Source organism: Dromaius novaehollandiae, chromosome 19 (assembly GCF_036370855.1).
Source record: "Dromaius novaehollandiae isolate bDroNov1 chromosome 19, bDroNov1.hap1, whole genome shotgun sequence".
NCBI classification, from domain to species: Eukaryota; Metazoa; Chordata; class Aves; order Casuariiformes; family Dromaiidae; genus Dromaius; species Dromaius novaehollandiae.
Genome location: NC_088116.1, coordinates 3,705,703 through 3,729,774, shown reverse-complemented (window position 1 = coordinate 3,729,774; position 24,072 = coordinate 3,705,703). Strand labels below are relative to the sequence as shown.

Sequence of the window (24,072 nt, the reverse complement as noted above, 5' to 3'; positions counted from 1 at the left end):
GCGGCGCCCTGCGCGGCTCGCGGGGAGCTGCTAAGCCGGACTGCTTGGACGGGGCCTACCAAGGACCTGCTTGGGCCGGCGCGGCCTGGCTCTGGCTGTGGTGCCTCGCGCCGGGCACGCGGCCCCGACGGCAGGGCAGCCCCGACGGCAGGGCACCCCTGGCGTCTCCCCCCCCCCCAGCAAAAAGCGGCTTCCTGCTCCGCGTGGGCAGCTCGGAAACGGCGCCGGGGCCCGCGGCTGCCTCCGCGGAGGAAGCGGAGGTTTAAACGTTGGCTCCGGGCCTCCCCAGCCCGCCCCCTCGGGCTCTCGCCTCGCCCCACGGATCCCGCGACCCAGCGGGGGCCCTGGGGGCTCGGCCTCCTGCGCCGGGGAGGAGCCGCCGCCGCCCACGGCCCGCCCCGTCGGGGCCGGTGGAGGCGGGGGGGAACGGGACGTGCGGGGCGGCGCAGCGCCGGCAGAGGGCGCCCCGCGCCCGGCGCTGCCCGGCCCGCGCCGCCGGGGACGCGCCCCCCCGCACCCCCCCCCCGGCCCGGCCCCGCGATTGGGCTAATAAATCTTCCCCGGCCTGAGAGCAGGGTAATTGGTGAAGAAAAGGGTTGTTTATGGCATCCGCGGCCGCGGCCCGCAGCGCGCCGGGCTGCTCGCGAGGCGGCGAGAGGCAACGACGAGGCCCCCCCGTCGGGGCGGCCGGGACCGCTGCGCCCGCGCCGCACCTGTGCCCCCCCCGACGGGAGCGGCGTGTCGGGGTCCCATCCCCATCGAGACCTGCGCCCCCCCCCCGACGGGAGCGGCGTGTCGGGGCCCCATCCCCACCGAGACCTGCGCCCCCCCCGACGGCACCTGCGCTCCCAGGCGCCTCCGTGCCGGCCCGGCGCCGGTGCGCACCCCCGGGTACCTGCGCGCCCGGGGCACCCCCAGGACGGCGCGCACCCCTTTCCCGCGCCCAGCGCAGCTCCCCTGCGCCGGGCCGGGCCCCCCTGCGCGGCCGCGGAGCCCTGGCCGCCCGCTCCCCCCGCGCCGCGCTGACGGCTGAAACACGAAAACCTTCCCGAAGACCAGCGGAAAATAAGCGGCTTCCCTGGCGCAGCGTGCGCCCCCGCCTAGGCACGTCGGGGCGTTGCAACCACGAAGTGCGGGCTTCGCGCGGCCTTTCCGCGCATCCCCCCGTGGGAAACGCCGCGGCGAACCCCGACGGGCGCTGCACGGGGCGCGCAGGGAGGGGAGGCGCCCGGCGCCTTGAGCACCCGCGGAGCGGCCCCGGGGCCGCGCGGGCGGGATTAAACACGCGGAAGGCGGCAGGACTTCGCTGAGTATTTTTTATTGAAAGATGTGAGAGAATTCATCAAAAATGAACAGATAGATACCCGAATAACCAGCACATTTCAAATCATGTATTTTTTTTTATTTTAAAACAAATATAGAGCACAGTCCATGTGATATTTAAATTTATTATACTTTTTTTTTTTGTTCTGGAGTGAAAAATAAAAACCTGAGGTTTATTCCTGCATTCTCTATACCCCGCACTGTAGAGATACCTTAGTTACGTTTTGGATTCGTTTTTCCCTTGTAAAAGTCCGTTAAAGAATTGAACCCTTAGTGTCAATGACTCCAAAAAGTGTTTTACTGATGGCACATGATTGTCCTAGAGAACAGGCGGGATAAACAATAGTTTAAAACACAGTTAAAGAAACCAATATCTCCTTCAATCACAAAGAGCTAAATAGTTTTCATTTACAATATATATGTTCATGTAAAATGAAAAAAAAAACTTAAATGCGATGAGTTAAACTCTAAATATTATGTACACACCAATGTACAACTCTGAATAAATTAATACCAATTTGCATATTCTGGGATCCTTATAGCTTATTTACACAAATTACCATTTATTTCATAAATATCTTTTTCCTGGTGCGCCGATCGCGTCCACCCTCCCGCCACGCCGCCCGCTCCCGATTTCGGACGTCGCAACGCCGCGGCGGCGCCTTCCCCCCGGTCGCCTCCCTCGGGTCCCTTTTTTCCACCCCCCCCTTGCACGGACGAGGTTTCGGCCGCCGGGGCCGGGAGGCGGCGGGCGCCCGCCCCGTCCAGCAGCGCCGCGGCAGCCCGCCGCGCCGGGCGCCCTGGGGACGCCGGGGGCCGCGCGGCCTGGACGGGGCCCCCCGCCGCCGGCCCCTCAATAAATAGCGATGCTGTGCTGTACAAAACGCCGGTGCTGGCGGGCGCCGCGGTCACTTGGGGGAGTCGCGGCCGGGCGAGAGCTCCCGCTGCCCCTCCAGGCCGCTCACCAGTCTCTGGATGTGCTGCAGCTCGTTGCGGGCCTCCTGCAGCGCGGCGGCCGGCGAGGTGGCGGCGGCGGGGCGCTGGTGGCCCCCCCCGGCCGGCGGGGCCCCCCCGGGAGGCGGGCTGGGCTCCCGGCTGCCGGCGGCACCCTCGCCGGCGGGCTGCAGCCCCCCCGGCAGCCCCGCGGCCAGGAGGCTGCCGCCGGGGGGGAGCCCCACGGGCAGCGGGTAGGGGCTGAAGCGCAGGCGGGGGCGGCCGCCCCCCAGGAAGGGGCTGCGGGAGAGCGGGGCCGCCGCCGCCGCCGCTCCGCCGGCCGGCATGGCCGAAGCGGCCGCCGCCGCCGCCGCCATGTAGGTGTAGGGGTAGGGGAAGAGGCCGCCGAAGGTGGGCATCGGGATTCCCTGCGGAGAGACGGAGAGACGGAGCGCCGTGAGCGCGGCGGCGGCGGGCGCCGGGGACCCCCCGGGCCGTCCCGTCCCCCCCCGCCGCCGCCGGGGCCGGGCTTACCTGAGAGGCCAGCACGTGCTGGGAGAGGTGGAACGGGAAGGGGGTGGCCGCCCCCGCGGCGCCCGGGGCCGACGAGAGCGCCCCGTTCTCCAGGCCGCCGCCGCCGGCCACCGAGGCCAGCAAGTGTCCCATGCCCATGGCGGAGAAGGCGCCGGGGGCCATGGCGAACTGTCCCGGGTGGATGAAGAGCGGCTGCCCGGCGCCCAGCGGGCTGAAGAACTGCTGCCCGTGGAGGCCGGAGAGCGCCAGGCTCTGCAGGTGCCCGGCGCTCAGGTGCGGGGGGCTGTCCGTGTGCACCATCAGCGGGGCGAAGGCCTCCTTGCCCGGCCCGCCGCCCTCCGCCTCCTTCTTGCCCGGCTCCGGCTCTTTCCGCCGCCCCTCCACCTTGTCCTTCTCCAGGCCCCGCAGGCCCAGCAGGCCCTCGACGGGGCCCTCCTTGGGCGCCGCGCCGTCCTTGCCCTTCTCCGGGCTGCGCCGCTCCTTGCTCCGCTCCTCCGGGCACCGGGGGCTGCCGCGGGGCGTCGCGTCCTCCCCGCCGGGGCTGCCCGCCGGCCGCTCCGCCGGCGCCTTCTCCGCCTCCTGGTCGCTGTCGGCCCCCGGCTTCTCCTCTGCAAAAAGGACGGAGGCGTCGGGCACCCCGGGCGAGGGCGGCAGCACCCGCGGCGGCCCCCTTCCCCGGGCACCGGTCGCCCCGGGGGTGGCGACCCTCTCCCCAGCATCCTTCCCTGGGAACAGCAACCCTCTCCCCAGCATCCTTCCCTGGCAGCAGCGACCCTCTCCCCAGCATCCTTCCCTGGGAACAGCAACCCTCTCCCCAGCATCCTTCCCCAGGCGCAGTGACCCTCTCCCCAGCATCCTTCCCTGGGAGCAGCAACCCTCTCCCCAGCATCCTTCCCCAGGCACAGCAACCCTCTCCCCAGCATCCTTCCCTGGGAGCAGCGACCCAGGAACCAGCAACCACAACAACGCAGGAGCGTGCGCGAAGGGGCCGGTCCCACCGCTGTCGGGGGGAGCAACGCGGCCTGTTTCGGGGGCAGCGAGGGGCCCTGGCACCGCGGCGTTTCTGGGGACAAGGGATTAGCGGCAGCCGTGCTGCTGCGCGGCCGAGCAGGAAAAACGTGTTTGATGGAGGACCGCAGCGTATTACAGCATCGTCCTCGCTGGCCGCACGCTCAGGCGGGCTGCGGAGCGGGAGATGGAGGGACGGCGGCGGGCGGGCGGGCAGCGCCGCGAGGAAATGATCCTGTATTTATTTAATTACACGGAGCTGATCAGGGCTCCGTGGATTTATTCCAAATGCGAAGGCTGAGTCAGGGTAAAGAGCCAGTTTTAGGGAAAAGGTGTGCTATGGTGTTTCCCAAAAGAGCTTCAGTTTAAAGAGTGCTTAGTGCTCTTGGAGGAGGAAGGGGAAGGTGGCCGGAGCTGCGGAAAGGCGGGTTGGGAGCAGAGCGGGGGCAGCAAAAAGGCGCCCTGCTCCCCCGTGGCGGCAGGGCCCCGCGCGCGGCCTCCCGCCGAAGGGAAACCGTCCTGCCGCGGGCTGGGTGAAGCCCTGCAGCCTGGGGCGAATATTCTGGGAAGCCCCCGAAAGAGGCGAATGGGTGTAATAACCCCCCCCGGCCAGGTCAGGGGTGGGTTTGTAGTTTTGGTGAACTTCTGCAGAGAATCGGGCCTGGAGGCGATGGCCGGTTTGGAGAGGAGCAGATTTGGAGAGCGGCAAGGCTAAACCCAGCGTCTAAAAACTGCAACGTGGGAACCACTCGCTCATCTTAATTTACCAGCTTTAAGCCCCGGCGTTGCAACATTTTTCCCCCTTCAAATGCATTAATTTTTTTTCTTTTGCAAGGGAATTGCAGTTCGCCACGAAAGGCCGGGCGACGCGCCGGCAGGGCAGCATACGGCTCGCACTGCTATTCCTTGCAGTTTACACTAACGTATAAACAGGAAAACGCTGCAAACCGTAAATACCAAGCGTGCCTTCTCCCCAGCTCTATTTCTGTCGTCTGAGACCCTCGGCTGTGTCGTGCCCATCTTCTGGGGTTCGTTTTCCCTCTCCCCTCCCTGCGAGCTCGCTCCCGTCCCCGCCGCCCACCGGCCCGCGGAGCGGAGGTTAATTTTTAAGCGACCTCCCGAGGAGCGGGCGCGGGGCTCGCAGACAGCCGCCTCCCCCCACCCGCCGTCGGGGGGGGGTCCGCGCCGTCGGGGGGGGGGCCGCGGCGTTACCTCGGCCGCTGCCCTTGAGGCGCAGGGGGCTGGGGGCGGCGGCGCCCGGGGAGTGCAGCGCGTCGCGGCCGGCCGCCGGCTCGCAGGAGGAGGCGTCCGACTCGCCGCCGTCGCGGTCGGGCTTGCAGGGCTCCTCGTACATCCGCAGCGACGGCAGCGACAGCTGCTTCCTGCGCGGGCGGCGAGGGGCGGCGGCTCAGCGGCGGCCCCGGCCCCAGCGGGCGCGGAGCGGGGCTGCGCGGAGCCGGGGGGGGGGGGCGCGGAGCCGGGGGGGGGCGGCCCTTACCTCTTCTCCCGCCGGCCATTGCCCGTGTCCCGAAAGCCCTTGGCGAAGGGGTTGTTGTCGATTTTCAGCTGGGTGATCTGGGGGGCGGAGAGAGGCGGCGTGAGCCCCCCGACGGCGCGGCTCCCCCGGCAGCGCCGCAAACGCCGCGGCGCGCGCGGGGCCCCGCTTTAACACACCACACGCTTTATTAAAAATGATGCTGAGGTTTTGGCTTGAATTATTAATAGAGTTTTAATGATAGGAAGTTATTTTTCACGGCCCCCTGGAGGGAAGATGGCGACTGAGCCTCGCCGCGCTGGTTAAAAGCTATTCTTATCCCTGCCCGCGACGAACTTATGGGGCCGGCGACATGGGGGCGTTCAATAATGCATGCCTTTGAAATACGTCCCCGAGACGGGCGCTTTAAAAATGCATGCCCGAGCTCCTGCGCCCGGGGCCGCGCAAAGCCGCGCCCGGCCGCCCGACGGGGCGCACCGGCGGCAGCCTGCCCCGCGCCGCTTGCGGCCGGCCAGCGCACCGAGGGCTCTTTAATCGATTGTGACTCTCCGCCATAAACTTTACGAGGGAAACAAGCCCACCAGGACCCTCAGCCAGAGCTGTCAATTAACGTCAGCAGCCGGGGTGGAGGTGGGGGGTCAGCTTTTGGGTTAAAACACACACGCTCGCAGAGGGCCGGGGGAGGCTCCCCGCTCCCCCCGGGGCGGTCCCGGCTGCGCTGCTCTCAGGGCGAAACTTGCTAAGTCTCGAAAGCAACTAAAATTAGCTTATCTGGCTCTATTTTTCGTCTCCGCCCGGGCCGGACACCTTCCCTGCGAGGCGGCGGGGCCGCCTCCCTGCTACCTGGCGCAGGAAAAGCGCCGAGCAGCGCCGAAAAGGTGCGGGAAAGCCCGCGGCAGGGCCTTAATCAACGCAAATAGATAAAAAGTAATAGTAACAAAAATAACAATCATTTGCGGGTGCCGCCTGCTCTGCTCGCTTGGGGTTTACCCTCTCCCGTTGCTGCACTCCCGTCCTGCCGCACGGACGGACGGACGGACGGACACGGACCCGCTGCCTCACCTTGTCGTTCTGGTAGGCGGTGACGGCGATGAAGTCGGTCTCGGGGAACACGTAGGTGCGGAAGGTGCTGTAGGGCAGCTTGAGGATGTCGTTGGCCCGCACGATGTGGAAGCGGGGCTGGTACTTGTGCATGGAGTTCAGGATGGTCTGGGGGCGAGAGAGGAGCCGGGGCTGCGTCAGGCGCGGGGCCCGGGCTGCGAGCACGCCCCGATCTAGCTGCACGTCTATACAACACTATTTCTCCCGAAAAAAAATAAAAAATCATTGTGAGGAAACGGTGCCGGCGGATGCCAGGGAAAGGGAGATTTCTGTCTCTTTTTTTAATTGTTTCTGTCTTGGAAGATCTGTCCCCGAATAAGGCGGGCACGGGGAAAAGGGAGGCACAGCAACCTCTTCGGAAAGGCGGGATGTAAAGCAGAGCAAAAAAGCAGCAGAAGGTATCACCTCGCTCACTACAGCCCTGAAAAGGAGAGCCAGTTTCTCGACACGTTTCTATCTGCTTTAGTATTTCTGACCTCTTAAAAAATACTCTACCTCATCAAAAAAAAATATATATATATATCCTCTAGATATCCAGTTGGTTGTAGCAGGAAAAATATTCTCGCTCCCAAGCAGAGACTCGTGAAAGGAGCGTTTCACCGCGAGCCGTGTTAAATTTATGTCTCAGAGCAACGCTGCAGAAAAACGCACATTTTTTCCCCAGCCAGGTGTCTGAAATTCTCGCCAACAGTCAAAGCAATTCTCTATCCCCTCGCTTTTTTGGGGGAGGGGGAAAAAAAGCATATATTGCGATTTCGCTTAGGATATTTGGATCTCGCCGAAACCTCGGCGCTGCCGCCCGGGAGCGAGCGGAGGCGGCGACGGCCGAGCCGCCCGACGGGGATTTCGTCACCCCGGACCCGCTGCGGTCAGGCTGCAACGCAGTATTAATAACGCAGAAAGGGTAGAGGAGCGGCGAAAGCTCGAGTAATTATTGTCAAATAACATCGGCCAAATGGCTAAATAATTATCACTTCATTTCGTTTTAGAAGGCAATAAAAAATCCCCCCTTTTTTAACCCCAGCAATAATCACCTGCTGACGAACTGTCGGATCACTGTTATATTGGTATAATCTAGCTAGGATTTATCATGAAAACGGTGCAAAAATTCTCATTCAGGCGTGCAAAGCTGCATTCCTCAAAAAAAAAAAACAAAAAAAAAACCAAAAACCATCCCTCTCTGAGCAGATGGGCACTGGCTAAACCCGTGTCTCCCAGCTTTAACACACTCCGGATTTTGGAAAACGACACACACCAGAAATCTTTAATTGAAGGAGGTGAACCGTTAAAAATGCTCGACCAAACTAGCTTTTCCCCAGTATCAAAAAATGCTATTTATTAGACTCCCTTGCTATCGATTTACCTTGCAGTCTATAAATAGCCTTGCAATGTATTATTTAACATACACGCTGTTTCCTGCCTAAAAAAAAAGAAAGAAAAAAGTTACACGGGGACCTGCTCTCCCCCCTGAGCTCTCCTCCACGCCTCACGGCCGCTGGCGGCGGCGCAGCCCCCCGGCGAGCGCTGCCGCCCTGGCGCGGCGGTGACGGGCACGCCGAGGGCTTCGCGCCCCAGCTAATTACCATATCAAAAACGCAGGACGATGAACTTTCCCTTTATCGCCCTAAATGCTTGTCCAGAGGCTAGAGATAGCGTGCTTGGTTGCTGTGATTTTTTTCCCCCCCCCGCCGTGCTTTCACGGAGGATCAAGCGCGGAGGGACCCCGCTTTGGGGGCTCGCTGCCAGCCGCTGCGACACCGCCGTGCCGTCCCCTCCGGGAGGCGACGCAGATGGGAGCAATAAGGGAATAAACCGGGGCCTGTGGCAGCTTTTCGGGAGCGCTTCGTGCCGAGAGCCGCCGGGGCCGGCGCGGACACCCCGGAGCCGCTCCCGGCCGCGCAAACCCCGCGCAGGTGCCTCGCTGCGCGGCCCCGAAGAGCCGGGCATCGCCGGGGACCCCCCGGCCCGGGCGGCACCTGCCCCGCGGAGCCGTCGGGGCTGCCCCTGGCCGCCTCCCCGCCTCCGCGGCCCGCCTGGCCGCTCCCTCGGGCCCGGGTAGCGGCACCCCCCCTGCGTGGGCTCCCCGCAGCCCAAACCCCCCGTTGCTCCCCGGGGAGAGCCGGCCCAGGAGCCGCCCCGACGGCGCCGGGGACGAGCAAGGGCCGCGGGCGCCTGGAGAGCCGGGCAGCGCCTGCCGGGCGCCGCCGTGCAGCCCGTCGAGCAGGGCCCGGGCTCCCCGAGGGCGCGGGGCCGCCGGAGCCCCGCTGCGCTGCCCTCGCCGCACTTACGAAGCCGTGCTTGTCCGAGATGTTGTTGGTGAGCTTGAGCTTGTGGAAGGCGACGGGCTTGGCCATCCACTGCTCGCCCGTGGCCGGGCTGTCGGGGTGGATGTACATGCGCTTGGGCATCTCCGGGTCGGCCTTGCCGGCGACCATCCAGCGGGAGTTGTGGAACTTGTACCGGCAGTCGTCGGCCGCGACTATATCCATGAGCAAAATGTACTTGGCCTTCTTGTCCAGGCCGCTGACGCGCACCTTGAACGGGGGGAACATCCTCCTGCGGAGAGAGCGCAGCGCGGAAGGGCAGAGCCGCCTCCGGGGCCGCCGGAGACGCCGCGGGGACCGGGGCTGCGACCTGCCGCTGGGGCGGCCGCGGGGAAGGGGCCCCCGGTGTGCGCGCAGCCCCCGGGGCGGCCCCGACGGCGCGTCCCGGCCCGCGCCGCGGCCGGGCCTGGCAGCCCCTGGGCCCGGGCCGAGCCGGGCGGCCCCGCCGAGCGGCTCCGCGGAGCTGCGCAGGGAAAACGCGCACGGCCCGGGGGCCGCCGAGCCTCCCCTTCGGCCGCCTCCGAAAAAACATTCTTTTTTAATTTCTTTTGGTTTAGCTCGCACAGTAAATTCCCCGCATTTTTCACGGCCGAGAATTCCCCGCTCCTCCTAACCCGGCTCTGCTCCATCCGCGGGGCAGAAAACGCGGAAAACTCTCAAAATCCCCTTTCAGGAAATCAAGGGCAGAGATGAAAACACATCCCGGAGCCAGTTTAACCCTCTGCCCCTTCCCTGCGAAAGGCGCTTTCCCCGCACGAACGGAGCGAGCCTGCGGCCCCGAGCCGGCCGCCGCCTGCCCGGCTCCCGGGAAGGGCTCGGGGCCGGGAAGGGCTCGGGGCCGGGAAAGGCTCCGGGGCCGGGAAGCGCTCGGGGCCGGGAAGGGCTCGGGGCCGGGAAGCGCTCGGGGCCGGGAAGCGCTCGGGGCCGGCGGCGGGAGCCCGGAGCCCGGCGCGGAGGCGGCGCGGCCCAGGGGCGACCCCGGCCGCGGGGGAAAGTTGGGCAGTGGGAAACGAAACGCTCCGGGGCGGCGAGAAGCCGCGAAGAGAAACGTAAACACATGTAATCGGGGATTAAGGGGGTTTAAATTATTGCGTACAAATTTAATTTGGGATCGCGCTTTAGAAAAGAGTAAGAATTGGGGTGCGGGAGGAGGGGGCAGCTAGAAGAGGGGGCGAAACCCGCAGAGAAAAACTCCAGACACGGGAACCCCCGGCTGCTCCCGCTCGGGGTTAATTCGTTGGGGCGGGTTTCGGAGGCGGCGGGGAGCAGGGAGCGAGGCGCGGGGAGCGGCCGGGGGGCGCGGGGCGGCCCCGCAGGTGCGGGCCGGGGGCGCGGGGCGGCTCCTACCTCCCGGACTTGGTGATCACCATCTCCGTGCCCAGCTTGTGGAACTGGTCCCAAAGCTCTTTGGCTTCCAGCGTCACTTTGGGGTCGTCCTCCACCTCCTCCTCGGGCTCCAGGCTCTTGAGGGAGCGCAGATGGGCGGCCTGGTGGGGGTGGCCCAGCGCCGAGACGTGCAGCCCGGCCTCGGCCGCCCCGGCCAGGCTGGGGTCCGGCAGGGGCTTGGCCAGCGCCGCCGGCGGCAGCGCCAGGGCCGGGAAGAAGGAGGGCTGGGCGGCCGCGAGGAAAGCAGACATGGGGAAGTCGGCTGGTCGGGGTGCGTGGAAGGGGTGGTAAGCCATTGCAGTCCCCGGGAAGGCTGGATCTCTCATCGGTGCATCCACAAATCCAGGAGAGAAAGAGGGATTCCCTTGGCGAAAACGTGGGTGATTTTTTTTCCCCCCTCGCCCAGCGAACTCGCTCGGGTCTCTGGCAGAGGAAGGGAAATCAAAAATAAAATAAAACAAAAAAACAACAAAACCCCGAAAAACAGCGGAACTAGATCTGGGAAAAAAAAAAGAAGAAGAAGAAGAAGAAAAAAAAAAGAGGCAGTCGGCGGCTCCTGGGACTCCCGGTCTGCGGAGGGGAGACAGTAGGTCCTTATTTTGTGTTGTTGTTGTTGCGGCGAGGGAGAGCGAGCGAGGCAGCGAGCTCTCCCGGTAAAGTCCTTAACAACACTAAAATAGAAACAAAAGCCGGCGCGGGGCTGCGCGGAGGAGCCGCGGGCGCGGGGGCCTCACACCCCCGCGGGCCCGGGCTGCGGCGCGGCGGGGCCGGCACGGCTGCGCGCTGCGCGGACGCCGCTGGGGCCGCGGCTGCCCATGGCCGGGGAGCCGGAGCGGGAGCGGGCAGATCTCGTCCCGATCGCCGTAAAACTGTGACTATCTCACATGTCCTTCCTGCTCTGATCCGCCCGCTAATGAGCCAAGCCCCCTTGATTGCTGATTTTACGCGTTTCAGACCAATTGTGGATCTGCATAGGCGTGGTTCTGACAGCTCCGGCCAAGCCGGGGCCGCGGGGGGGCCGCGGGGGGGGAGGAAGAGGGGGGAAAAAAGGAGAAGGTGTCGGAAGCATCGGCAGTAAGAAAACATGTCAACAGAATAAAATATTAACCAATGACAGAGAAAAGTGCTCGAAATCCCACCCCCGGCTCCTTTCCGCATACCGGGTCAGCCCGGCTGCGCCGCGGCCGGGAGCGGCCGCCGCCGGTGCGGAGCCAGCGCGGAGCCGCGCCGCCGCCCCGGCGGGGGAAAGCAGCGCGCCGCCCCCCCCCGCCGCCCCCCGCGCGGCTCCGCGCCCGCGTGGGGCTCGGCCGCGGCGGGGGGGGGGGGGGGGGGGCGCGGGCGGCGCCGCCGGTTTGCGCGGGGCGCGCAGCGGGGGCGGCGGGGGAGGCGGGGGCGGCCGCCGGGGCTCCGTGCCCGCCGTCTTACGACAGCGCCCGGGACGCGGAGCAAGGTGGGGCCCGCCCCGCCCGCCGCTCCGCGCCGCTCCGCGCCCCGACGGCCGCCGACGGGGCGGCGGGGAGCTGCGCGCAGCAGGCAGCGGCGAGGCAGCGGCGGCGACTTCCAGCAGAGCACGGCCGAGCCTGGGTGAGTGGCGCGGAGTCGCTGCCGGCGCCCGGGCCCCGCTCGCCCCGCGCCGCACCGCCGCGCCCGGCGGCGGCCCCGACCGCGCCGTCGGGGCGGGCCCGGCCCGGCCCCGGCTGCGCCGCGGTCTGCGGCGCGGCGGCCCGTCGGGGCGGCTGCCGGGGCCCGGCGCGGCGGCTTTATCAGCTCGGGCAGCCCCGGGTCCGCCGGCTTCAAGGCTGGCGCGTCGCTGCCCGCCGCAGCGAGCCGGCGGGTTGTTTACTCGGGCGAGTGGATGCAGATAATCTTGAAGGAAAATCCGCGGGCTGTTTGCAGAGGGATTAGGGCCGGTCCCCCTGCCCCCGGCTGGCGGGCGGAGGTGGCCCCGGGGGGGCGGGCGGCGGGGGCGGGCGGCTCTGTGTGTGTCCCTTTGGAGAGGTCCGTTTGGAGATCTGTTCTGATTAACCGAGGGCTTCGTTTGCTGAAGAGGACCTTGGCGCCAGGCGGCTGAGCCCTCACAATAAAGACCCGTCTCTTGTCACTTCATATTTACCCCCAAATCTTCACAAAGCGCCCTGCAATCCTCCCAAGGCTCCGGCCGGGCGGGGGGGCGGCGGCGGGGGCAGGGCCCCCTCGCCCGCCCGCCGCTGCTCCGGCCCCCCCCGGCGCGGCCGCTCCGCGGGGGCGCACCGAGGCCCCGCGCGGCCCTGGGCTGCTCCCCCGGCGCGGGGTGCGCGGTGGGACGCGGGTGCTGCGGGCGTCGCGGCCGCCACCCCCCCGGGATGCCCCCCCCCTCGAGGTTACATCCTGCTGACAGCAAACCCCGCTCGTCCCGTCCTGGCGCCACGGAAAACCCAAAGCAAAGCCGCGGGCCGCGTTATCGCAGGCGCTTTACAACCTGCCATTGTCCCGCGGCAGGTTCACCTCTGCCCGCGGCCCGACGGGGCGCACGCAGCGCCTCCGGCCCGCGGCTGCCCGCGCGCAGCGCCCCGGGCCGCGGTGAGGGGCGGCGGGCCGGCCGGGGGGGTCCCGCTGACCATTGAACGCAGCGCGGGGAGAGGTGGCGAGCAGGGATTGAAATTTAGACCTGATCTGGACTTTGCTTCCTCCCCGCCGCGGAAATGTGCTGACGGCAGCTTTGGCAAAAAAATGGGGCTTGCTTTTTTTCTTTTTTTGCCTTTTTTTTTAATCCTTCTCACCAAGCAAAAGCAGAGCTGCTCGTTGCCCCGGCATGGCATCGCCCCACGCCGCGGCCCCGACGGCGACCCGCGGACACCGCCGCCGCGGCCCCGAGGGAAAGCGAGCAGCCGCGCCCCAGCGGGGACCCCGTCGCCGCTGCTCGCCGTGGGGCTGGCGGCCCCCCCGCACCGCGGTGCCGCTGTAACGTCGCAAACGCCCTCGCCTGCAGAATAAAACCCGAGCCAGCGCAGCCTGCGTCTCCCGGACCCTCTGTGCCGCGCCCGTCGAGGGGACCGTCGGGGGCAAGGTGCGCAGGGAGCCCGGCACCCCTTCCCGGGGCAGGGTCCGGCCCCGCGGCGGCGTCTCCCACCCCCACGCAGGGGCGAACCCCGCTCGGGGTCCCGCGGCCCTGGACGGCCGAACCCGACGGGGCGCTGCGCTCCCGGCCGGCTCCCGGGCAGAGCCGCGCTCCTCCCGCGCTGCCCCAGCGCCCCGACGGGGAGACCCCGCCGCGGGGCAGGAGAGCGGGGTCCCCGCGCCCCCCCCCTTTTCCAGGGAAGGTTTTTTTCCCCCGGCGGCGCTGGGGCGAACGGGAAGGGCCGGCACAGCCGGGGAGCGGCCGCAGGCACCGGCCCCGCCGTCCGCACCGCCCCGGCGAGCGGCTCCCGGGCCGCGGCGGAGGCGGCCGGTCCCGGCCCCGGTCGCGGCTCGGTTCGGCCCGGCCGCCGAGTCCCCCCGCCGCAGCCGGCTCCCGGCTCGCCCCCGCTCGCTCTTCCCCTTTCATCTCTGCCCATCTCCACTCATCATCCCGTTTCTATTTTTAGCCGTAGACTTAGGCCTTGGCGCCAGGCCGTTTAAGACCTGTCAAAGTCCTTCATATTTCCCTCATGTCACATGGCCCCTGCGCTCGCTGCCCCGCCAGGCGAGGCCCCTAATTCGGCTCCGCGAGCTGCCGCGCAAATGCAATTTGCTCTTCTCCGTCGCTGCGGTGTCTCCGTGACCCCAGCCAGCAGGACGGCTGGTGTCCTGTCCGCGGCACTTACACAAATTGCGGCTGATTGATGAAAAATAACAATTCTCACAAGCCGCCGGGCCCCCGCCTTCCCCCCCCTCCCCCCCCGGCCGGGCGGGCTGCGGCGCCCCGCGCCCCGGGAGCGCTTTGGGCGGGCGGCCCGACGGGGCGGGCGGGCGAGCCGGGGGGACCGGAGAAGGGCGGGGGGGGGGGCCCGGCGCGGCTCCTCGCTGGCCGGGGGGAGCCCAGCCCCGGTGGGGGGGGCACCGGGAGCAGATAAGGGCCTGACAGGGGGTGGCCGCGGCGCGGTGGGGAGATAAACGCGGGGGCCGGCGGAGCTCGCCGACACCTCGGCCCGGCTCTCCCGGGCTGTCTGCGGGGCCTCCCGCCCCCCCCAGCAGCCGGGGCTCGGGTCGCTGCGCCCCGTCGGGGGCTCTGCAGCCCCCCCGGCCCGGCCCTGCAGCCCGGAGAACCTCCCCGCCACCCCAGGCCCGGCCCGGCCGGCCGCAGCTCCATCCCCTGCGCTCGGCGGGGCTGATTAAGCCGGGCTTTAGTTAAGCGGCCCTCGTCGCTAGACTCCACCTCTCACCCCGGCGCCGGCCGCGACCGCTCTCCTCCGCCTGCGCTGCCCCAGGCGCTTCGGGCGCTGCGCACCCCGCGCAGCCCCCCGGGGGGGCCGAAAGCGCCGCGCCGCCGTCGGGGCACGGAGGCGGCGGCCCCGGCCGGCAGCGCTCGCAGGTGGCCGCGACGGGACGGGCCAGCGCCCCTGCCCGGCACCGCGCCCCTGCGCTGCCCGCCCGGCACAAGCCCGGCGGCCGCGGAGCCCCGCGGAGCTGCGCGGGCGCCAGCGGAAAGGCAGCGCGCCCCGCCGGAGCGGCAGCCGCGACCCCCCCAGCTCCCCCTGCCCCGGACTGTTTAGATTTCTCTCCAGCTTTAAAGAAAATATTTCCAGTAATCCAGATTTCTGGAAAATAACAACACGCGGGGAGACACGGACACAAGCGCTGCTGAAGTTTATCCAGAGTTCGAGCAACTTATAAACACATTTTCCAGCCTGTTTGTCAGGGGCGGCGGCGAGTGACCGCCCCCCCCCCCCCCCCCCGAGCCCGGGCGGGCAGCGCGGCCCCTGCGCACGGCAGCGGGGGGGGGGGTAGGGGGGGCGCATCCTGCGCGCCCCGCCCGGTCCCCGCCCTCGTTACCTCCGCGCCGCTTTGATCCGGGCGCCCTCGCCGGAGCCGCGGTTGCCTGGGTTTTCTCGGCCAGGGCGAGCCCTCCCCTCCGCGGGGGCGGAACTCCCCGCGGCCGCGGGAGCCCCCGGGGCAGCCCGGCTGCGCACGTCGGGGCCCGGGAGCCGGGCACGCACCGAGCCCGCTGCCTTAAAAGGACACGGGAGCCCGGGCCGCGCCGTCGGGGGGGACCGCGCCGGCGGGTGAAACCCGAGCTGGCGCGGAGGGGAGCGCGGGGGGGGGGGGGGGCACCCACGCAAATCCCTCTGTTTAAAAAACTTCCATCCGAGAAAGTGTGTCACATCCCGGCGCGGGCGCGTAATCCCCGCGCTAATGGCATTACCGCCGCTCCAGCGCCGTAATGGGATCGGCCGGGGGGCGAGACCCGGCAGCGCCGAGCACCGCGCCCGGCCCGACGGCCGCCGCCTCCCCCGGCTCCTCCGCACCCGCGGAGCCTCCGCACCGCGCGGGGCCCGGCGGCTGGTCACGCTTTTCGCGCAGGGCTCCCGGCGGGCGGGTTTGCTGCCGTCGGGGGGAGCAGGGCCGGGCCCCGAGGGCGGCTCCAGCCGAGCTGCTCTTCGCGGCCGGCTCATCTCCTAAATAAAAGAGATTAGTTCTGTGATAAAATAATGCTGTTAGGGCTCCTGCCCCTTCCGCGGCGGGATTAAAAGTGAGGATTGGAGACTGCTCCAGGGTCTGACCTGGACCGTGACAGCGACAGCGGGGGTGAAACCAAACCACCCCCCCAAACACCCTCCGCCTCGCTCACAGCCCTGCCGTACTAATATCGCGATTAAACAACCAAAAGCCGCAGAAATGCGAATTATCGTGGGAAGGGGCGACGCTTCCGAGAGCGGATCAAACGGGACGCGACGGCAGCGGCGGCGGCGATTTCACAGCCTCGGTTTTGCAGAAGAAAAAAAACCCAAACGGGGCCGTCGGGGCCGCCCCGGGCAGCAGCGCAGGAGCAACCCCCCAGGGAAACCCCGGCGGGGGGGGGGGGGTGCCGGGCTTCCCCCCCCTTATGGGTGGCACCCGGGGAGCGGGCGGTGCGGGGCCGAGCGCCCCGTCGGGCAGAGCCCCGCGCTCCCTCGGGGCCGTCGCCGCAGTAAAGTCACAGCATTAAACTAGGGGCAAATTAAACGAGGGGCAAGTGAACTGCTCCTGGGGGCGGGGGGGTTGGGGGGGGGCGTGAATCAGGCTTCGCATCCCGGGCCTATCTGCTTAAACGTGATTCGGGAACGTATTTGAAACCGAATCTAACCCGGGGTCCGACGCTGCCGTTCCTTTATCACACGAGTCGTGTTTTTCTTCCAGGTTTGACTTTTAGGACGGCAGAAAATCACTGTCTCACATGTGTAAGAGAACGAATTTCGCTGCTGAAAAAAAAGGACTGCAGCCAAAATAAATAACACGCCGGTCACGGCCGGGAATAAAGCTTCCCTCCCGCTCGCCAGACCTGTCCGTTGCGTCAGTACTGAGCCGTGGGTGAACGTGACCTCAGCGCAGGGCTGCCCGGAAGGGCCAACGCTCACCGCTTTCATCCACGTTTGCTCAAAAAATTAATGCTCCTCCGAGCCGCTCTCTAACGAAGGCACTTTTACAGCTCGGAAAGGTGGAGCTGTGCGCTGCAGCGAGGCTTTCGGGAGGTGGATTAACCCTTACGGGGACTTAGGTTTTACGAAGCTCGGCAGCGGCTGGGCTCGGTGCCGTGTGCCGTGCAGGGTGCTGTGCACGGGCGGCTCTCGCAGGCCTCGCAGCCTCCTCCCCGCCTGCCTGCCTGCCTGCCTCCAAATCTGACCGTAAAAACGGCACCTCTGCAGCCGGGCCCTTACCCACCTCCCCGGAGGAGAGGGCAGCAGCTCCGGAGCGGCTTCGGGGTGGCCGTGGCTCGGCTGGATGCCGGAGCGGCTCCTCGCCGGCGGCGGAGGCCGCGGGCCCCTGGGCTCTCCGCAGCACGGAGGCGGTGGTGGTCGCGGGGCGGCGCAGGGAGCTGGGGCGGCTCCTGAAGCCCCTCTGCCCCCTCCCTGAAGCCGCTGAGATACCTCCCTGGGGAGCCCAGCCGGGGAGATCACCTCCACCCCCGAGGAGCAGAGCGGTGCCTCCGCCGGGAGGCCCCAGCCGAGCCTCCACCGCAGGCGGCAGCGGGAAGGCGTCGGCGGCACTGACGAACCCGCAAGCGTTTCGGGGTGGGCAGCGCCTGGGCAGATGCTCACCAACAGCTTTTCTCTATTAAAAAAAACCCAGCAGGATTTAACCAGAAAACGCAGGGAAGAAAACAAGCGCCGGCCGGGGAGGCCCGCCGGGAAGCGACGGCAGCCTCCGCGAGGAGCAGCAGCCGCGGCTCCGGGCAGGGCCGGCTCACGACGCTCCTTCTGAGGAGACGTTTCATGTCTTGCTTATAGATTAGATTTTAACCTGACAACCTCTTAACATTGTATTAAATTAGAAATTAACTCCGTGTGACTGCTCACCGGATAATTGACCTGCTGATAGGCTGCGAGCGCGAGAATATTTAAGATACCTCTCAGGCGATGAAGCTCCCAAGGAAATTCAAAGCCTTCTCTGTGATCCAGACCAGGGCCGGGCTATTAATCAGGATCCAGCGCCCGGTGGCAGCGGCGGCTCCTGCGCGTGCCGGCTGCGGGAGGAGGGCTCCGGGCGGATGCGCCCGCCGCCCCGTGCTCCGCGCCGGGAAGGGACCGGGCACGTGGGGCCGCCCAGGTCGGGCTCCTCGCCGCGGTGAGTTTAGCGTTAGCGTTAGTTTTCCTGCTCCCCACGGGCCGGACGCGGCTCTGGGCGCAGGGGGAGGCTGTCAGCCGCCCGTCCTGGTTGGGCAGCCCTGGATCTGGTCCCGGAGGCATCGCTCCAGCCTGACAACACGCGGCCGATATCGCACGGCGAAGGCGGCTTTGAGACTTCGATCTCCGAAGCCTTTGCACACAGCGGGCCCCATCCTGCACGGTGCTGAGTAAGTCGTGCTAAGACCTGCTGAGCATCGTTAGCTTCCAGCCGCTTCCAAGATCCTCCAAGACCCGCAGGAGTCGGTTCAGACACGCTTTGCGGCAGCACGCGCGGAGGACGTTGCCCTGCGCTGGGTTAAAACAGAGCAGAAGGAAAGCCGGGAGCCGGCCCCGTGCTCGTGGTCCCCTCCGCACTGCAGCCAGAGGCGCAGCCTCCGGCATGGATCCCGCACGGGCTCCCCAGCTGCACTTTGCTCTTTAGGAGCGAACTCGCTCGTTCCTCCAGGACACGGCTGGGCTGGGAAGCCCCTGGTGCAAATCCCTGGGGGCCTCAGGTGGCCACGAGAGTAAGTCAGGATTAAGCCCGGGGCTTGGGGACCCGCAGCTGGCAGCAGGCTCGGCTCCGCGGCTTGGAGGAGGTGGTGCCGGCGGCTGCAGCTCCTGTGCCCTCGACCCTCTCCCAAGCCTGGGCTGGGGACGTGGTCCCTCGCACCAGCGTGGTCACCGCGGCCTGGCCAGGATGTCCCCAAAGCCATCGGTCACGACGTCCCTGCGGCGGAGGCTGCCAGGCCGGGGGCAGCCGGCACACGCAGGCGGGTCGAGGTGCCCCTGCCCGCTGCCGGCCCCGCGGCTGCCCGGGGACCCCGGCACGGCCGCCCACGCAAGCACACGGCCACCAACATGCCACCGCTGCCAACGCTGCTTCCCTTGGCCTCGTCTGGTGACACTGACGTCTGCAACCTGCCCTCAACCCGCATGGAGATTTTAACATTTTAGCGTCATTTCCAGCAGCGGGAATCGCCAACAAAGGCAAAAATCCTGGTGCTGGGCACAGCGTAGATTATTTCCAGTTTTACCAACTTGCAGACTAAGGAAGGTGCTAACCTGCCCCCGGGACGGCGGCTCACGCTCTCCTAATTGCTGCCTCTTCGAGCGGGAGACGCCGGTGCAGTCAGAGGGACCGTCACGTCCCCGAGGTCCAAGGAGCTTCGTTTGCACCGAGTGACAGCAACCACCCAAACGCCGGAGCTGAGCTCCCCGGGCCTCACAAAACCTCGCGGCCCTGGGGGTCCCGGCCCGAGCCCCGGCCTCGCTGCCGCCCGGTGAGACGCCCCAGCCTGCCGTGGGGCCAGCCGAGCTCGAGCCAGCGACTCGTCTCCACGCTGAAACCTGCCCCTTGCTTTTCTAGGGAAAAGTCATTTTCTGGTGTAATTGAAACCTGCTCCGAAAACGTGCGCAAGGCAAGAGCATTAAGCAGCAACAAAAGCCGGTGATATCAGCCAAAGGAGCTTTTTATCCTGTGGGGCCAGAGGAGCAATCTTAAATACCAGCCTCAGTTTACGCTTACTCGTATTCAGCCAAAGCTAAGGAACAGCGTTAGATCAGAGGGACCCTGCACTGCTTTACAAAAGGCTCAGAGCGTGTTTACAAACAGCTTTGCATACAGCCAGGCCATCGGCAATGATCCAACAAGGTGCACACGTCCGCACACACGTGCACCCCTGTGCACCCCTGCACTTCCATCTGCGCTGGCTGCTTCTCACTCCCCTCGGCAGCGAGGCCGCGCGGGGACTTTGCAGACCGGCGCCTGATTTACAGCAGCTCCGCCGGCTCCCGCCTTGGCCCGCACGCTGGGGGATTATCCAGCGGGACGCCGCGGGGCCCAGACGAGCCCTCCTGTCTCCGGAGGTGTCAAACCTACCTTGATCTTTCGCTGTCTCATTTGCCCCGGCCGTCAAACGCGCTCGCCATGTGCCATTCTGCGCAGTTAATAGCTTTTTCTGGCAGAGCGATGCAGACGTCCCCTCCTCCCCGGCCCTGGCAACGCCGCTGGAATGCAACACCTTGATTTCCTAATTCCTCCGGCTGTGGACGGCGCTCGAGGCGCTTCTGCCAGCGGCGGAAGGCAGAAAACCAGGCTAGCGCTGGGGCAGCCAAATGGCTGTACCAGACCGAAGCCGGCGCGGCGGCGGCAGGAAAAGCCTGGCCCGTTTGCGCCCCGGCTTCCCGGCGGAGAGACAGGTGACAAACACAGCTGAAGCCTCTTGGCTCCTGCTAGTTTCGTCCCTACCAGCTGCAGTCGCACAAATTAAGAGCAGCAATAGCGGTTGGTGCAGCTAACGGGCAGAGGCTCGGCTGCTGCAGACACACGCTCGTCCCGGTGCCTGTTTCATCTGTGAAACAGGCCAAGGGGTGGATTTAATTATTTTTTTCCTAGCACATGAGCCACTAATCATTTATTGCACTAAAAAAACCCTCATCTCCCCAACTTTCATTCCTATTTTATCCCAGTTAAACTTGAAAAAAAGGTCCGTGTTCTTTTCCGCAGTCCCACGGACGCGCGCCCGGCCCCGTGGACTCGCTAATTGCGAGCGTTCAGATGGCCAGGTTTAAAGTTACGCTTAGCAGCTGTGAAACATTAGGGTGAAGTGATTACAACCTACTGGAGGATACCGAACATTTTTACAATATCTCAGGAGCACAAGGGAAAGACAACAGGAAATGGCGCAAACTTTCCTACCCGGCACAGCACCACGCCAAAGCGAAGGAGCGAGAAGGGAAACGCGGAGAAGTGGCGCTTGCGCTGCCGGGTTTGGTTCGGCCAGCTCTGCCCGGGGCGGGACCGCCGGGATCGGGCACCTCGCGGAGCCGGGAGAGGGAGGCGATTGCCGGCTTCGCTTTGGCAGGGCGACGTGCTCTATCGGCAGCTCATCTGCGCCGCGCTTTGCCGTGGCCACGTGCTGCTCTGGCCGCGGCAGGGCTCAGCGTGGGGACGGGGACGGGGATGGGGATGGGGACGGCACCGCGGCTGGAGCCAGGAATAGCAGAGCCAAAGTGGCCGAGCGAGCGCAGCCCGGGGCGTTTCGCGCCCGGCAGCCGCCGGCTCTGCGGAGGGCTGGGGAACGCCAGAGCTACCGCTCGCGGCCGGGCTCGAGATCCACCCTGAGATTTGATTTCATCTGAACTTCAGGCTGTCACATTTGGAGAACCTTTGACTTTCCACCGCTTTTCAAACACAAAACCTTCCCCCTCCCATGATTTAAGCACGCTACATGCGTGCGCTTATTACAGAAACCAGCGCAGAATAGGAAAGCAATATTTCACGCTAATTCATGAAATCTGAACTCGGCTTTTAATAGAAGAGCTCCGCTCCACGCGCAGTGATATACAGTCTGCCCCGCTCTAAAGGAGACGTTTTGCCTTTTGAACTCGGCGGGAGGCCGCTGCTCACCACTACTGGAAGCAGCCTGAAAACCTGCAAGTCCAGCACGTCTCCTGGGCTCCTTTCGAGACTGGGTTTTCCACCGCGGCACAAGGCCCTCGCCGCGCCGCCGGGACTGTCTGCCGGCCGCGGCGCCGGAGCGGGCGGCATCTCAGCAGCTCACCTGGGCCGTTTCCGCACAGCGCGAGACGGTCGTCCGAAATCAGGGAAGACATTAAGACGCGCTCTGATTTTGCCTGAAGTTGGGTTTGAAGCAGGTCCAAAGATTGAAACCCTGCTGCCATTAAATCCAGGGGCAAAACTCCCTGAGACGATGGTTTTACCACAAAAGCACGCGGCCGAGCTCGTTGCTGCTGGGGGCTGGGGGGGGGCACGGGCAGAGCCCAGGGACCGGCGAGGCCGCAGACGTGTGCGGCCAGGGCAGGTCTGCCCAGGGCAGCAGCCCCTAACGGCACTGAGATCCGGGCTCTGGTGGCTCCAGGCAATGCGGGTGACGATCCAGGTGGGTAAGCTGCAAGGAGGCCTCCAGCAGTTGTCATGGGCGGTAACGGCCATTCTCGGTGCCCCAAAAGAGCATCGCTGCTGGGGGTGCAGGGGAGGAAAGGCGCTGGTCCGGGAGGGCTCCTGGCTCCCTGCTCAAAGGGTGCTCTCTGGGGCTGCCCTCAGCACGGTGCGCGAGCACGGGGCATCGGGGGACCACGCGTGCACCGAGAGCAAGGCACGCGCCTCGGACACCCGCGCAATCGGAGCCCATCGCGTTGCTGTTGCAACACTCGGCTTTCCCTGGCTCACGGAAGAGCTGCAGCTCCGTGGTTATTCTGCTGGGTCATCTGTGAAAGTATCATATTAAAGCTAAATTAGCCACCTCACTGCAGTGCACTTGGCTTTTTTTCTTCGTTTTTTTCAGTTCAGGGCTTTCTGAACAGTTCGGCTACGGGGCTATCGACAGCAGGGAATTTAGGACATTCTTTTCAATGAACCAGACAGAAAATATTTTGGTACGGCCCCAGTTTGTAGGTTTTTTCCCCCCCTTTAAACAAAACATCCTGATTCAAAGGAGCTTCTTGCAGACTGGGAATTTCCACATGGCCGTATTGCAGCACTTATAAAAAGTGATTTAATGCCTGCCAACAACAAATACATTTGCAATGACACCACTCTGCATTATGCGCTATCCTACTTTGTGTGTTCGTAAGGAACCAGCAGCCGAGCTGTTTGAGGCTACAGTAATATGAAGAACAGCAGTCGCTTTCCTTTAAAAGAACTTTGTCCCTTATGGCTGCTCTTTGGAAAGACTGAAAGGAAACAAGAACCACGGTGACAACACAATCCCTTCTGTATGTGTTAATCTGGATTTTGTTTGAACTTTTGGAGCTGACCTTGGCTTGAACTGTGTTAAAAATCCTCGCTGGTGTGGACTGACTTGACCCGGTGGTTCCATTTGCTCACAGTGCCAGCCCTGCCCTCGCTCGCTTCGCTCAATCCATTATTTTACAGACATAAAAGAAACGGAGAATTACAGCGGAGCCTGTTAGCACACATATAGCCAGTGGGCCAGAGCTGCGAGTACTTACTGATGGGCAAACTCTCCTCTGATTTCCTCCCAAGGAGGTTTTTTGCTTGAGAAAGGACTGACTGAAAACCAAGCAAGAAACTGAAATTATTGCTGCAGACTCTCAGGTTTTATTAGTGGTTTCCAACCCTGAAGAGAGAGAGAAAAAAAAAGCTTCTGAGAGCTGAGCAATGGCATTACAGTTAAAGAAAATCAAGCCCAAGACTGAATTTGATATTTGGTGTTTGGGGATGGAGGAGGAAGAGGGTGGTCAATTTTGCATCAGTCAGTGTGGCTGGTTTTAAGCAATAGGAGTGCAAAAAGATTTGTGGGTTTAGATAGTTTCCTCTCATTTCCATGACTCAAACAGCTTCTATTAAACAGAAGTAGTGGGAAGGAAATGTCTTAAGTTGATAGCCTCCTCGCAGTTTCTGCTTCTCAACACAAGTTGGCTGAGACAGAGAAATTTATGTGGTTGCTATGTGTGAGCCCATCAGTATTTTATCAGGAGAACTGCGCAGCACACGTTCTGTTGTGCACAGTCAGTACATTACACGGGTTCAGCATGATATATGGGTTCTGCAAGGCTCCTGCCTGCGATCCTGTAATGCAATCGCTGCGGGCGGGCACCTCCGCTGTGAGAGGGTGCCTGGCCCTCCGCTCGCGTGAACCAGTTCAGCTCAGTGGGACGAGCAACCAGACCCAACCCACACGCGCAGCGCGTCTCCCGTGGCTGTGCCCGCTCACGGCAGGTAAAACCCGGCCCGCTGTTTCGCAAGGAGGCACCAGCATACAAAATGGAAGTGATTCAAAGGAGCTACCAGGATCCCTTCCGTCCATATTCCATGTTTTCTGCATACTGTGTCTCGGGAACACTGAAGCTGCAATTTTATAGATACACATACATACATACATATCTACAGTCAGGATCCTCTTCACGCTGCTAGGCTTGAAGAGACAAACCAAAGATCCAAGCCTGGCGCTCTCTCCCTGGGTCCAGCAGACAAGCACACCCCACCCATGAGTTTTATATTCTAAGCAATTACTTTAAAGAAAAAAAAAAACAGCCTGCAAAAAACTCCGGCTACAGTTGTCACACAAGGACCTGAAGTAAGACACCAAAACACAGACATAGATGCTGATTTTCATAGGTGCTAAGCTGGTGCAAGGAACCTCATTTAAGTCTTTTTTGTTAAAAAATTTTGTCCTTGCGCAAGGGTATGGGAACAAGGATGCAAAAACAAACTAGACCG

General features: G+C 64.6%; 1 protein-coding gene across 1 annotated transcript; it reads right to left on the bottom strand.

Annotated features, from left to right (window-relative positions):
- Positions 1-2,095: 2,095 nt before the first annotated feature.
- On the bottom strand, positions 2,096-10,763 carry TBX2 (T-box transcription factor 2). Its single transcript, XM_064523137.1, has 7 exons — positions 10,066-10,763; positions 8,683-8,950; positions 6,356-6,502; positions 5,297-5,373; positions 5,011-5,180; positions 2,791-3,398; positions 2,096-2,684 (listed from the first exon to the last, which is right to left on the bottom strand). The coding sequence occupies exons 1-7, from the start codon at positions 10,428-10,430 to the stop codon at positions 2,232-2,234; spliced, it is 2,088 nt and encodes a 695-aa protein (XP_064379207.1). The 5' UTR covers positions 10,431-10,763; the 3' UTR covers positions 2,096-2,231.
- Positions 10,764-24,072: the final 13,309 nt, after the last annotated feature.

What these genes read in the sequence shown, in the direction of transcription:
- TBX2 (XM_064523137.1), bottom strand. Translation starts at nt 10,430, where the DNA reads ATGAGAGATCCAGCCTTCCCGGGGACTGCAATGGCTTACCACCCCTTC. An exon ending in TCTCGGACAAGCACGGCTTC is followed by an intron (nt 6,503 to 8,682) that starts GTAAGTGCGGCG and finishes TCTCGCCCCCAG; the next exon opens with ACCATCCTGAACTCCATGCA. An exon ending in CCGCCTACCAGAACGACAAG is followed by an intron (nt 5,374 to 6,355) that starts GTGAGGCAGCGG and finishes TCCGCCCCCCAG; the next exon opens with ATCACCCAGCTGAAAATCGA.